Here is a 14,873-nt window from a genome sequence, read left to right as displayed (position 1 = left end):
ACAGCCATGGACACATATATAGCACACTTGGTCATCAAATAAATAACTTTTATATATTCCTTAAGGGGCTATACCAGTGTGACACTTTCAAAAAAATTTTTTTTCTTGCTTTTTCGATAGTTTATATATTCAAAAATATCCTGTGAAATCGGCAAGGTCGTATCTTGAAAAGTTTTTGAATGGCAGCGTTCTAAACAGCGACAGCTAAGAGGTTCAGACATACATATATAAGTGAAACTTTAAGCGCGTTTTTCTCGAAACGACATTTTTCAAAATTGCTGACGTCATAACTCAACGAAAAATTGACCGATCGACTTCAAATTAAAACTGGGTATAATTGAATACATTTGCTATACAATGGACTACAATCTTTTTGAGTGGTTGAAAATTGTCAATTTGGCATTAAAAAAACGACCATTTTTTTCGTAAGAAAACGATTTTTTTTTTTCAAAATTACGCCATTTTCCTAATTTTTGATATTTTTCAAAGATCGTAGTTCATTGTATAGAAAATATATTTAAGTTTAATAAACATTTTGAATTTTTTTGTTTCACCTACTCATTCGACCGGAGCCATGCCAGCAATTGAAGCACTTTTTTTCGGCACTTCCGCAGACAGCACATAACTCCGTTATTTTTCAATACTTTTGCAAAAAAAAAAAATTTAATATAGCTAATATATACTTATTACGTCCATAGAACGTCGAAACATTTAATCTAGTACTTTCTTTAAAAAAAATTCACGAAAATCGCCTAATTCTTCAAGCGTCACACTGGCATAGCCGCTTAAGTTTATCACTTAATGATTTAAAGAGGCCTGTATTTTATTTTCACTATCTTATTATTAAGTCATTAAACAATAAAAATTATATTATCGTTAAAAAAAGACGAAAACATTGGTATCCTATATGGTAGCTGGGACACATAAATAGCACAATCTGAAAAGGGTTAAAAAAAAAGGGCAAAAATGTATAAAAATTATAAAAAAAGGCATAAGATTGTTCACTTCATTACTATATTGTACTATATATATATAGTATATATATATAATAAATCTTAATTTTTAAAATTTTTCGCTTTCTATTTTGTTGACATTCATTCCATAAATTTTCTATTGGATTCAGATCCGGGCTTTGTGCAGACCAATCCAATATCTATTGTCGTGCCAATGCTTTACTACCTTTGCGGTGTGCTTTGGATCATTGCCTTGCATAAATGTCCAGTACAAATGTGTGTCCATCTAGACCCGTCTTATTTATCCTGATTTCGTCACTCCAAAGCACGTTCCGTTGTGCTGGTTTGTCTCTGTGGGCCTTTGCAAATGCCAGTCGAGTTTTGATGTGTCATTTTGACCGAAGTGGTTCCTTCATGTTAATTCGTCCAAAAAGCTTTCTGGACACGTCCACACCATTTTCGTCATTAATATCGATCATCAAATTTCTGGATGACTTAACAGAATCGGCTTTGCTCTTCCGTACTATGGTTTTGTCAACACTAATATTGGTTTTACGTGGTCTTGCTCTTCTTAATATCTCTTTGTTGACACATGATTGGTCTTTTTTGTTGCATGTTCGGCATTATATTTTTCTTTGAATAATTTTCAAAGAACCAATCAAAAACACTTGCTCGCAACAAACAATTATCACCGAAGACCTATTCCAACATTTTGAAAGTTTCGGCACTAGAAATTTTATTGTGCCCACAAAATTTAATGGAACTCTGATTCAACTTTTAATGATAATTTAATGATAATGAAATTCTAAAATAACATATGAAACAAGTAAGGAATGGCTAAGTTCGGGTGTCACCGAACATTTTATACTCTGGCATGATAAAGTGATAATCGAGATTTCATTATCCGTCATTTACATATTTTTCAAATACCGTATTTGTGTAAAGTTTTATTCCGCTATCATCATTGGTTCCTAATGTATATATTATACAGAGAAGGCATCCGATGGAATTCAAAATAGCGTTATATTGGAAGAAGGCGTGCTTGTGAACCGATTTCACCCATATTTCGTACATGTCATCAGGGTGTTAAGAAAATAGTATATACCGAATTTCATTGAAATCGGTCTAGTAGTTCCTGAGATATGGTTTTTGGTCCATAAGTGGGCGAGGCCACGCCCATTTTCAATTTTTAAAAAAAGCCTGGGTGCAGCTTCCTTCTGCAATTTCTTCCGTAAAATTTAGTGTTTCTGACGTTTTTTGTTAGTCGGTTAACGCACTTTTCAACATAACCTTTGTATGGGAGGCGGGCGTGGTTATTATCCGATTTCTTCCATTTTTGAACTGTATATGGAAATGTCTGAAGAAAACGACTCTATAGAGTTTGGCTGACTTAACTATAGCAGTTTCCGAGATATGTACAAAAAACCTAGTAGGGAGCGGGGCCACGCCCACTTTTCCAAAAAAAATTACGTCCAAATATGCCCCTCCTAAATGCGATCCTTTGTGCCAAATATCACTTTAATATCTTTATTTATGGCTTAGTTATGACACTTTATAGGTTTTCGGTTTCCGCCATTTTGTGGGCGTGGCAGTGGCCGATTTTGCCCATCTTCGAACTTAACCTTCTTATGGAGCCAAGGAATACGTGTACCAAGTTTGATCATGATATCTCAATTTTCACTCAAGTTACAGCTTGTACGGACGGACGGACGGACAGACGGACGGACGGACAGACAGACATCCGGATTTTGACTCTACTCGTCACCCTGATCACTTTGGTATATATAACCCTATATCTGACTCTTTTAGTTTTAGGACTTACAAACAACCGTTATGTGAACAAAACTATAATACTCTCTTTGGCAACTTTGTTGCGAGAGTATAAAAATTGTGCACCCATTGCATCCATTGAGGGCTCTACTCAATATATTAACATATTCGCAATATCTAGGGGCAAACAAATGAGGAATGGGGTCGGGTGTAACCTAACATTTTATACTCGCAATTTGCATGGCTCAAAGATAAATATTTCATGTCTTGACACAAGCGTAGTCCATTTATATAGTTTTCTTTAATTTATTTTAACCGCGCTGTCAATAAATATTCTTTATTTTTTTGTAGTTTTAAGACTTTTATTAAATCATTGAAGCCTTCAGAGTTGATGAGATGTGGCAAATTTGGTTCAGATTCCAGATAGAATTCGAAATGTATCTGCAGTCCGAATTTATATAGCAGCGAAAATCAAATCGGTCTTATTGCTTAAAACGAAAATACTTTCGATTTGCAATCGTTCTTTCCCATATACATTTGCTTAAATAACCAGGATATTATACGTTTATTAAATTTTACTAAGATGCCTTATCCACCTAAGACATCTTATCAATCGAAAGTTTTAAACTCGTATATTGTGTTAGTATTGACCCGCTTTTATCCAGTTTAGGCAAGAGAATATATTGTTATTATAGAGAGACGCTCTTTTAGTTCTTTAACATATCTCACACATATTGACTGGTATATACGGCATAAGGTCAACCGGAAATTCGAAGTCTTTATATTAAGTACCATATATGAGCGATATGGAAAGTATTTCATACAATTATCAGGAAAATATTCTTTCTGAGCTTCAATATTATTTTAGAGTTTTACTGTTATTTTCGATTCAAAGAAGCTATAGGCAGTTAGGTCCACTTCGGTATCTGAAGACTTAAAAAGTTAAGGTTCGATTTCGACTGTTTTGTGACGTGAATTGGCTTACCTCAGAGGCGCAGGGTGAAGATATTTTCGTAGAGGTTTCTAAAAACCTATTTGTCTCTTCCTCCTGATTATTTATATATAACATACAACCTACCGTTGGTTGATCAAAACTATTATACTCTATAACGACATTTTTTAAGAGAATCATCCTACTGAGAAAAAGACATCTAATATGTTTCTGCATCAAGTAATCAATTCGTCATACTGATTATTTTGAAAATTATAACACGATATGTATCTTCATTTCTTAAAAATGATAGAAAAAATCGTTAGGTAAGAAAAGTTGTATACCCTCTTATTTCGTTGAGATACTTTTGATAAAATTATCTCGAGTAGAAGTACACGGATGGACCCTTCAAAAAATTGCTTATTTTAACAGTGTGTTCTTGTTTTCCATATATGTACTATGTTATATATTTACGAAAGAACACGTAATTAAAATAGAAAACTAAGACGAAATAATATGTAATCATAATTATTATACAAGGTGTGTTCCAAAGTAAAGAGGACTGTAAAAAAAACAGAACAAATAGTTTATTCTGCAAACTCAATTTATTTTATTCAAAATCCTTCTGCTTCAATATAGCTTTTAGCACGGTCCAAAAGCATGTTGAACGAGTGCTTTTTTTTTTCGTTGGCCGGTATGGCCGTCAGTATGCCGGTGCAAGCCTTTTGAATGGACTCTACGTCTGCATAACGCTTTCCTTTCGTGGGCAAATGCATTTTTCCGAAAAGGAAGAAGTCGCACGGTGCCATATAAGGTGAATACGGTGAGTGGTTAAATGGTTAAAATGTGATTTTTGGTCAAATAATCGTCCTTCAAATGTTGGATTCTGAGCAATTTGTGGTCGTCAGTCAATTTGTGCGGAACACACCCTTCACACACCTTTCGTAAGCCCAAATGTTCCGTCAAAATGCAATAGATCCATGTTTTGGAGTTGTTCAATTCCATTTCAATGAATTTCAATGATGATTTCGGCTGATTTTTAAGGAATTCACACACAGTTTCGATGGAATTTCCGGTGAACACGGATTTTGATTGGCCCACATGTCGATCGTCATTTATGTCCTCACGACCACTTTGGAAACGTTGAAACCACTCGTGCACTCTGCTACGTGATAGGCAATCATCGCCATAAACTTGTTTCATCAATTGAAACGTTTCGGTAAAAGTGTTACCAATTTTAAAGCAACATTTAATGTTGGCTCTTTGTTCGAAGCTCATTTTCGCACCGATAACACAAACATACTGACACTTAAAACGCAATAGCTTCACTTCCAATCAATGAAATGTCATGAATGGACAATCGATAAAGATAGCAGATTCTAACGCACCGGTCGATATATACATAGATGGCTCTCCCCCAGGCGGCGCTAGATTCAAAAACTCCTGTTTACTTTGGAAAGCACCTTGTATATCTACTTATATATTTAGTAATAACAGCATGCTTTGTTACAAAATACAAACTGATATTGTGAGAGTTTTTAAATTCATATTCAAACTTTAATAAAACCCCTACTAATCATGCCATAATGACCAGTGTTAATCCCAGCCTTCTTACCTCACCCATTTATCATCTTGCTACGCGGTTATATCGCTTTGAAATTTCATCACACAACCAAATACAAAATAAACAAGGCTTGAATAAAAAATATAGAGAAATGCTAAATTTGAAATTGAATATAATATGAAGGAAGGCGAATGGAAAAGGGAAGCAAACAGAAAATAAACGAAAAATTCCGAAACGTCGCGCAGTGCGTATAAAGAAGGGAGCAAATCCTGCAGCTCAAGTTGACGACGCCGTTCATTGCGGCACATACATATACAATCGTAAATACACAGATATACCCATATTAATGGAGGTAGCATCAAAGACTATGATGGCAATAGCAATTTTAATGGTGGAGACGTGGAAATGTCTTAAGATGAAAGCCAAGCAAAATGGAAGGACGATATTATTTTGTGTCGTTTTTTATATCGTATTTTTTTTGTATGAATTTACTGAAATTTGAACATACATACATATGTATATGTTCATACATATGTATATGTTCATACATATGTATATGTTCATACATATGTATATGTTCATACAGATGTATGTAAGTTGATGGAAGCTTTTGAAGAAAATAATTTATCACAAAATGGGGTAGCTTAGTGTTGTGTCTATATTATGACTGTGTGTGCGTTCGTCGTATTGCTGGCGCCTTGATGACAAGTAGATTGCAAAATAAAATAAAGCAATAAGACTCAGCAACGTCTGTGTCTTGCAGCGGATACTTAGCGGTCTTGAAATGAAAAAGTATAAACTATCAAAATAATGTACATTCGAAGGTATGTTCATTTAACATTTTAGGGAAAATCATATTATTTTAGAAATGATAGCTTTGCTAAATCTACAAGATATCTAGTAACAAAATGAATAACCCGTTCTTATATGGCCTACGTGTATGTGTTTATATATACAAACGATATACGATTCGCTATGTCATAAACCATACATACATACTTACATATGTAAAGGGTGATATATTTCAACATTCTCTACTTAAAAAAAAAAAACATATAAACTTCAAATTTTATGGGGAATGTTTATTATCATTCGAAAGAACATTCTTTGGCATTTATTTTTTGAATATTATCTCTTTCAAATGTTGGTCACGGCTACGTCTCAGATGGGCCATCCGTTGAGTTCAATTTTCGATGAATCGTAAGAACATTTCGACTGGTAACTGTCGAATGACTCTTGATGTTTTGCTTCAAGGTCTGAATCGAAGCGCGATTTACCGCATAGACTTTAGACTTTACATGTCCCCACAGGAAAAATTCTAACGGTATCACACGATCTTGGTGGCCAATTGGCCGGCCAAAAACACCAAAGTGTTCTCTCAATCCATTGATTGATGCGATGTGTGGGAAGTGGCGCCGTTTTGTTGAAAAAAATATCGCCAAGATCACGGGCTTCAATTTTAGGCAGCAAATAGTCGGTTATCATGCCACGATAACAGTCGCCATTGACGCTTACGTTCTCACCGGTATTATTTTTGAAGAAATGTGAAATGAAGATTCCACCGGCCACATCAAACGTTCTTTTTTCCTTAAGAAATGGCAGCTCTTGAATCGCTTCAGGTTGCTCTTCGGCCCAAATGCAGAAGTTTTGCTTGTTTTCATACCCATTGAGCCAGAAATGGGCCTCATCGCTAAACAAAATTTGCCCCGAAAACGTCGGATCTTTTTGTAACTTTTCAAGAGATAGGCTTCAGTTCTTGCACACGCTGAATTTTGTACGCTTTCAATTTAAGATCTCGATATTTCAGTCCGAGTTGCTGCGAACTGCTTGCTTTCATATTATGTCCCCAATATTTTAAGCTAGTGCACTCGGCTTCGATTTAAGGTAAGTGAGTTCAAACGCCCTTTTAAGTTAGCAACATCATTTACAAAATTCCAAGAAAGAATTTATAAAAGCACCTGGAAGAGTGTTTTTATATAATAAAAACTAACCGTCATGTTGGAAATAGTAGTTAATCTCAAAATATTTCACTGCTTTCATACATATGGTATTTATATTTTATGGAGAAAATTGTTGCGATCTAAAACAGAACTTCAACATATACTCGTACTTAATAAGACTGAAGATTTTAAAGATATAATTTGAAAACATTTTGGCCTTACATTAGGCTCGAGAGGGCTCAACTATCTGCAGGGTAATCCTGTACAAATTTGGTATGTTTGTGTGTAAGTTTGCTCGAAATTCATTTCAACATTTACTGCTGCCGATTTGCCTCATCCCCCTTGGGTTGAAATTGGGATCCGTTCCATCCATTTGCTAGTTGTCTGTTCGTCTGTGTACTAAGGGTATATTTGTGTTCGCTTGGCTGCTTTTTGCTTTCAGGAATGGCGGATTTAACTTTGCAATGTTGGGAAACAGATGATGGTGGTGGCGTTGATGGCGATGTTGATGTTGATGTTGATGATGGTGATGGTGACGATGGTTATGCGCCTGTGCATGAATGAGTGTGTAGGTGGTTGCAGGTGGTTCGTTGGCCGGCGGGCTAGCAGTCGAGTGGGTTCGTTGGTTGGTTGCTTGTTTTCTTGCTTGCTTTTGCGTGGATGAAAATGTGTTTGTAACTGAACGAATGGTGGGCGGAGTAACTCAATTAAGGATCCATTTGATGGCGCACATACACACATACACACTTGCTTATTTGTATTAAAACAAATATACAGTCAATGTAATACATAACTATGTGCATACATCCAGCAAACACTCACATACATACATACATACTTATATACATTTGTATAGGAAAATACAATTTTCGTATTACATATTTTTCCACTTTCTTCTCTCTACGTTTTTCCACATATTTAATTCACTGGTTGCCGATGCTATCATTTGCCAACTGACTTTAAAGCGTTCTAACTGAAATATTTATGTGAAAACCAAAGATAAGGAATACCCAACGTAATTATTTCAGTACAAATTGAACGTTCGGTCGGCGGATGTGTTTAAAATTAAATGAACACAAATTTAATTTCACGGTTTGAACTAAATTTTTGGTTTCATTGACCTACAAAGCTACGATGTCGCATAAAACATTAGATAATTGAATAGCACATCTAACTCAGGAGGAGATCTCTCGCTGTTCAATGCCGAGAGCTTTGAAACCATAACTCAACATTTACGAATACAGTGGGAGGGGCTTAAATCTATAGAAAACATTGTTTTAATAGCGGTCAAACTGCGAGCGTGTTTCTTTATAAACATGAAGTGCTATGTATTCAAAATATATCAGGCAATCGGAGGTGACTACTAGTACTTACCACTTCCTAGCATGAGAGAGCAGGAGATTTATTAAAAACTGGACGTTTTACTATTTATTCTGCAAGCGAATTTGTAAATTCTGTCGATGCGATTGATATCTCATCTAAAATGACCTATTTTACAAGAGTACCAACGAAATGAAAACTTACTGTCGTGGTGGAACTTCGTCGAACCTTTACCTGCCTGTTGTGATTCTCATAGTCACATATTTAAGTTCTTGTCCGACTAGGTAGATTTACTAAAAAACGAAATTGGATATCGAAGCCATTTTAACTACACAAAACGTTTCAAAACTTTTAAAATAATATTTCAATAAAAGTATTAAAAAATAAACTCGAACACGTGATTACCTCACTACTAGTTGTCTGGAGGATGGCAAAACACAATCGTCTAACTCGTTTTAGCCATTCTGTTCTCCTTTTTACATATTACAGCAAATATAGGTAGAGGTATAGTCATTATAAATTAAAAAGTCTCTGACTAAAAATTTTTAGAAAGAGTGTCACATTGTTGTGTTTTCACTTGTTTAGTAAAGAAATATTATTTATGCACTAAATTTGTACTCCAAGTGCCTTAAGCCCGTTTATATTGTTCCTCAAGAAGGTAAATTTTGACTGAAAGCATATCGCAGATATTTGAGTTGGACTGAGTTCAGTGTTTTTGGCGGGCCGCTCGATTAACCGGAGATTTCTTGATATGTGTAACAGAAATTATGGTTTTATTTGTGCAATAATTTTGAACGGTTAAATGCACATTGTCTTTCCACTGTGGCCAGACCTTCAGGTTTGAGTTTAGAACAGCTTTTTAAATAAAATAGTATCTTTCAATATTTTCGATGATCATCAGCGCCATCCAAACTAATATCTTGAACTTACGATTCCTTAGCGTCATAAATTTAATATTTTTGTAAAACTCGACACCAATCTTTTTTGGTCCTGCAGTTAGGTATGCACCACAGTAGTACAACTTTATTTCCGGATTAGAGAATTTCGATTTTCTTAACAACAATCTGGCATAATTGTGGCGATGTTACTTTATAATCATATAAAGCAGCACACGTTTTATTGTGAATGAAATATATATGATATTTTATTCTTGATCAATAGAATAGATATTTTAAATAAAAAAATTTGTTCTTTTTCCAAAGGTTTGGTTTCAAAATCGACGCGCAAAATACCGAAAACAGGAAAAACAGCTGCAGAAAGCTTTAGCTCCATCTGTGATCCCCTCCTGCAATGGTATGATGAGGAATATTCAAGGATATGGTGTATCACGTGGTTACCAGCCCTATCCACATCATAATTCGATAAATCGATATCCACAGGTATGATTTAAAACGCATTTTTCACAATTTTTGCAGAAAAGTATTTACCACTCTCTTTTCCAGGACTTATTTCAAATGGGCGCTTCCTCATATCCTGGCATGACACAACCTTTCACAATGACGCATGGCAGCAATATGGGTTCCGTGGGGGTGCGGCAAGATTCAATGGGTATGTTTAATTATGTTAAATAGCAACATTTTATGTGTATGTGTGTGTGTTATGTGTTATACTAAGCCTAAGCAACATTGCTGAATTAAATTGCAATGAATAGTGAGCCCTAGTTAGGAAGATAATTAAAGCTGGGAGTTTTATACAATTATGTATTTGCATACGTATTCACATGTGTATCTGTGCATACATATGTATGTACTTACACTCATTTCGAATATACGCAGATTATAAGATGTTCTGCTTGAACGGATAAGTCAAGAAAACTTCGCATGTTCAAAGAATCATGCATAAACATATATCGACACATACAAACATATGTATGTTTTAGCAGGAAATTATGCATTTATTTTCTTCAATTCATCATATATGCAGAAAGTCTCATTCGCATTGGTCGCATTTCCGTTTCTTAAATTGAAGTTCCTCCTTGGCAAGGCACCGAAAGCGTCTTGAAAGTACAAGAAAGCAAGACTAGATCCTTAGTAAAAAGACGAAAGCCTTAGACAAAATCAATTATTTGGCGTTGCGGCACCTAATATAAAGGGAAATGAGGCAATTGCTTACTTCATTGAATTTGATTATTCCGTTTGGCATATAAGTGATAGTCATTATGCTCACATTATTGCATTCCCACTTATATACGAGTATGTACACGAGTACATACATATAAATGTGAAAATACATACATGTCTTATTAGGTATTTTTCAAATATGAACGCGTTGAATCGATTAATTTGATAAAGGTAAAGGGATTAGTCACAATCTGTCGGCCTCATTCTGCGGGCGTGTGTCGCCACGAGACAGTGACCAGTTAGTATAGACAATGTATGGGTTTCCCAATGTTGATCACGTTTTCAGGTGTTAACCGTACATCATTCTTGGTCCATTATTTCATTGGCCTCGATGCCTTTATGGCCTGGGACGCAGTAGAAGTGAAGTTGCTCGCTTCTGGCAACATTTTCCATAACTGCTCCGCTAGCTCCGCGGCTTTCGCAATGGTTAAGACCTCGGCTTGAAATATTATATGATAGTGGTTCGGAAACGTAAAAAACCGCCTTATGCCTAACTCTGAACAATACAAGTACATATAGCTTCGCACCAACTCCGTCAGCCTTTTTCAAGCCATCCGTATACATGTTTAGAGTGTTGCGCGTAGCTAACATAACTACGAGTATACGCCAACCATCTTTTTCTATATTTACTTTGAACCTTCTTGCCCAGTTGAAAAGTGGGATCATGTAGTCGGTGTTTGCCAAACCGCATTACCCATCGGGCTATGCCCGAAGGTTCTATATGTAAAGTAGGTTTAGTACCAGTTCAAGAGTCACCGTTGGAGTTGTTCTTAAAGCTCCCGTTATACACAGCGCAGCGATCCTCTGAACTCTTTCCTTTGGCTTGCGGTAGGTGGATTTCCGCACGCCTGTATACCATACTAATGCTGCATTACAGAGCAGAATTGGTCTTACAATAGCTGTGTAGCACCAGTGCAGCCCCCAGGTGATGCGGAGCATTTGCCAACCTGCATATAAATCATTCTAGTTTTCCTCACTCTTTCTTCCACGTTCTGCTTCTACAGCAGTTTGCTTTTCAAGACTATCCCAAGGTACTTGGTTCTTGAGAGAGAGTTGTGTCCCATTTATCGAAGGGAACCTCTATAGAGGAGTTTTGTGCTTTCTTGTGAACACAAGCAGATCCGTTTTATCCGGGTTCAACCCCAGACTCGCTTGTGATAACCAATTCTGGACTGTATAGAGAATGATCCGTTATTAAAATGACAATGTCGTCCGCATATCTTAAGCGCTTAGACGTTGAAGTTTAACAATGCTAGGGTTTAAAACATTTTTTTATGTTTTAGTGTGTTTTACGAAACCGAAACCTGTATTCATTCTTCCTTACCTACATATCTGCCGTATATTGTTCCGTAGCATTAATTTCTCCTATCCTGATATCCAAATAATATATTAGGATAATCTAATACACGGATTCTTTGTTTAGATCCGTGGAGACTCTAATTTACCGGTTAATTTAATTATCCGGATGAAATTTCCAGGCCTAGTTCACATTAGTATTGTTACACAATAAAACAGCTTGTTGTTGTTTATCGATAAGATTGGCAAGTGAATTTTTCTTTTAGTAGCTGCTCCACAAAAACCGCAGAGTATACTTGTCTTAAGATTTTAATAAATAATTATGATAAATTCGAACGTAAATGGTATAACTGCTTCATGCCGTGTGTAGGAAGTGATATTTTGTATCTTTGATTCCATTGCTTTGATTCCATTGCCTTGCAAGAATCTTCATCTTATCCAGTTTTATGATACTTGGATCATCGATTTTCTATTCCCGCATGTTGTTGTTATTGTAATAAACACATTCTTCTGGTACTACCGCCACCAGAAGCTCAGTTAGCGCTCGTAGCGTCGTAGGACCTTATAGCTTTGCTATTCCGTTTCATTGTTGCGCACGAAGCATTTGGTGCTCTCAATGAAAGTACTCATGTCCATTATGCTTTTTGTGAACAACTATTGAAGGTTTGGTGCTTGATGGGTTCCAAGAATTTTGTGTCGAATTTGTGCTGAAGCTGGACATTCGTATAGGAAGTGGAAAACTGTTTCCATATTCCCTTCTTGCTTACAGCTGCGGCACCTACTTTTATACAGATAATACAGGCACATTTTTAGTGTATGCTCTCCAAAAGGCTAATGCCTCGTGATAGTAGATGTAAGTTTGTATTTGCTCTTCCTGATAGCAGCTCTTTTATTCTTATATTCGTATGTTCTTCAATATTAATTGGTCGTATTGATATTCGCTGCCATTAGTATTGAAGACGTTATTGACGTTAGATATCAGAGCTTACAATCACAAACACTAAAATAGAAAATATGTAGCCTCATAAACGCATTAAAATTTTACTAACTTTTACATAAATGCATTTTTATATTTCAAGGTATGTCACCGGAGGATGAATGGTACAACAAAAGCTTATCAGCCTTACGCATGAACAGTTCGCACCATCCTAACTTATCCGCGCCAATGCTGCAATATCAAACATAATCGAAGACTTTTGACGACTTCTTTTAAAATACAAATATGGAGCTATGAAATGAAAATTGGGATCCTGGTTCTCTGGGTTATTCAATATTTGTATTTTAAAGGAATGCCGTCAAGTGATGAATTACTAATGTATGTAGGTAGAATATGGACAGTGTCACCCATGTCAGGTGCAAGTTTGTTAAACGTTTTTTAAAACAAATCGCAATATCAAAAATAGCATGATCAAATGGAAAGTGAAAAAATAATTTATAAGTCCCAAAACAAAAGAAAGTGTATATTATGTATGATTAATTGTGACAATGTGAATGTTGTGTACATATACCTAAGCATAAAGCTAAGGTGCGTATTGAAATCATAGAACCTAAAAATGGATTTCTACATACATACATATATTCTAAATATGATATTGGCCAAGTTTTTTTGAATTTAATGTGCATCTTCAGTAATTTTTGAAAGTATTTTACTGCGATAAAGTTAAGATTAGAAGTAAAATGACTCTGGTGCTTGATCCTTTCATTATTTTTTTTTTTGTCGTTGATTTTCTTTTTGTAAAAAACACTTTTCTTCACATTGGCTCTCATTTTTTATGTAAGATCTATTATATCCAAGATTTATTCCTGAAAGGGAAATTCATTTTTTTGGTAATAATTTAAATATTTAATTTAGATTACTATATATGATTAATTTAGGTCATTTGAAAAAGGTCACCGCGATCAGCGCTGTTTTGCTTGATGTTGTCAGTTGTGACACACTTCAGTAGAGATTTGTAGTTAAAAATTTCATTGACACACATATGTATATCGGGTCTCCTTTTTAGTCAGTCTCATTTAAAGACGTGCTTACATGACGTTTATATTTGACAACTTTCATTATTGTACGCTGAACAGGGTATATCAAGTTTGTAACACCCAGAAGGAAGCGTCGGAGACCCTATAAAGTATACATATGTATATACATATAAATGATCAGTATGTTAAGCTGAGTCGATTTAACCATGTCCGTCTGTCTGTATATATACGAACTAGTCCCTCAGTTTTTAAGATATCGTTTTGAAATTTTGCAAACGTCATTTTCTCTTGAAGAAGCTGCTCATTTGTCGGAACTGCCGATATCGTACTACTATAACATATAGCTGCCATACAAACTGAACGATCGGAATCAAGTTCTTGTATGGAAAACTTTCACATTTGACGAGATATATTCACGAAATTTGGTATAGATTATTTTCTAAAGCAACAATGTAATATCCGAAGAAATTGTTCAGATCGGTTAACTATAGCATATAGCTGCCATACAAACTGAACACATAGTTACTAACAAAAATGCACTTGTGAAGGGTATTTAGCTTCGGTGCAACCGAAGTTAACGTTTTTTCTTGTTTTATCGATATTTTAGACAATTAGAACTCCATATCGTGGTCCATCTTTGATGCCTAAATTATTGGAATAGAATTGGCGCAATTTTGGCGCATTTCCATGCATCTTCGTCTTTATCGAAGAAAAACTGTAAAAAAAGGCGTATTTTCTCTTTAATGGTGACCATCAAACAATACTGAGTCAAGCAATCACAAAACTGTTTGAGATTTTTACAATATCTTGCCTTTATAAAGCCTACTTGGGTAACCGGATCACACCTACACAACGCGAGATGCAAAATGTATGGGTTTCTTCTATGTAAAAACTAACTTTTTTATGAATTAAAAATATTAAGAGATTAAAATCACGACTTTTTGTGGCGAATATGAAACGTCGATACGCATCTTGACTATATGCAGGTATTACATATACATTTCC

The 14,873-nt window shown here is 35.4% G+C and overlaps 1 protein-coding gene across 1 annotated transcript in view; it reads left to right on the top strand.

Moving 5' to 3' along the window:
- Positions 1-14,022, top strand: part of LOC120773852 (muscle segmentation homeobox) — a 55,028-nt gene extending 41,006 nt beyond the window's left edge. Inside the window, exons 5-7 of the mRNA XM_040102990.1 lie at positions 9,681-9,857; positions 9,921-10,026; positions 12,974-14,022. Coding sequence (XP_039958924.1) covers positions 9,681-9,857; positions 9,921-10,026; positions 12,974-13,080 — 390 coding nt within the window. The 3' untranslated portion in view covers positions 13,081-14,022. The remainder of the gene's footprint in view (positions 1-9,680; positions 9,858-9,920; positions 10,027-12,973) is intronic.
- Positions 14,023-14,873: the final 851 nt, after the last annotated feature.

This window comes from Bactrocera tryoni, chromosome 4, assembly GCF_016617805.1.
Source record: "Bactrocera tryoni isolate S06 chromosome 4, CSIRO_BtryS06_freeze2, whole genome shotgun sequence".
Taxonomy (NCBI): Eukaryota; Metazoa; Arthropoda; class Insecta; order Diptera; family Tephritidae; genus Bactrocera; species Bactrocera tryoni.
This window is presented reverse-complemented; position numbering and strand designations above follow the sequence as displayed.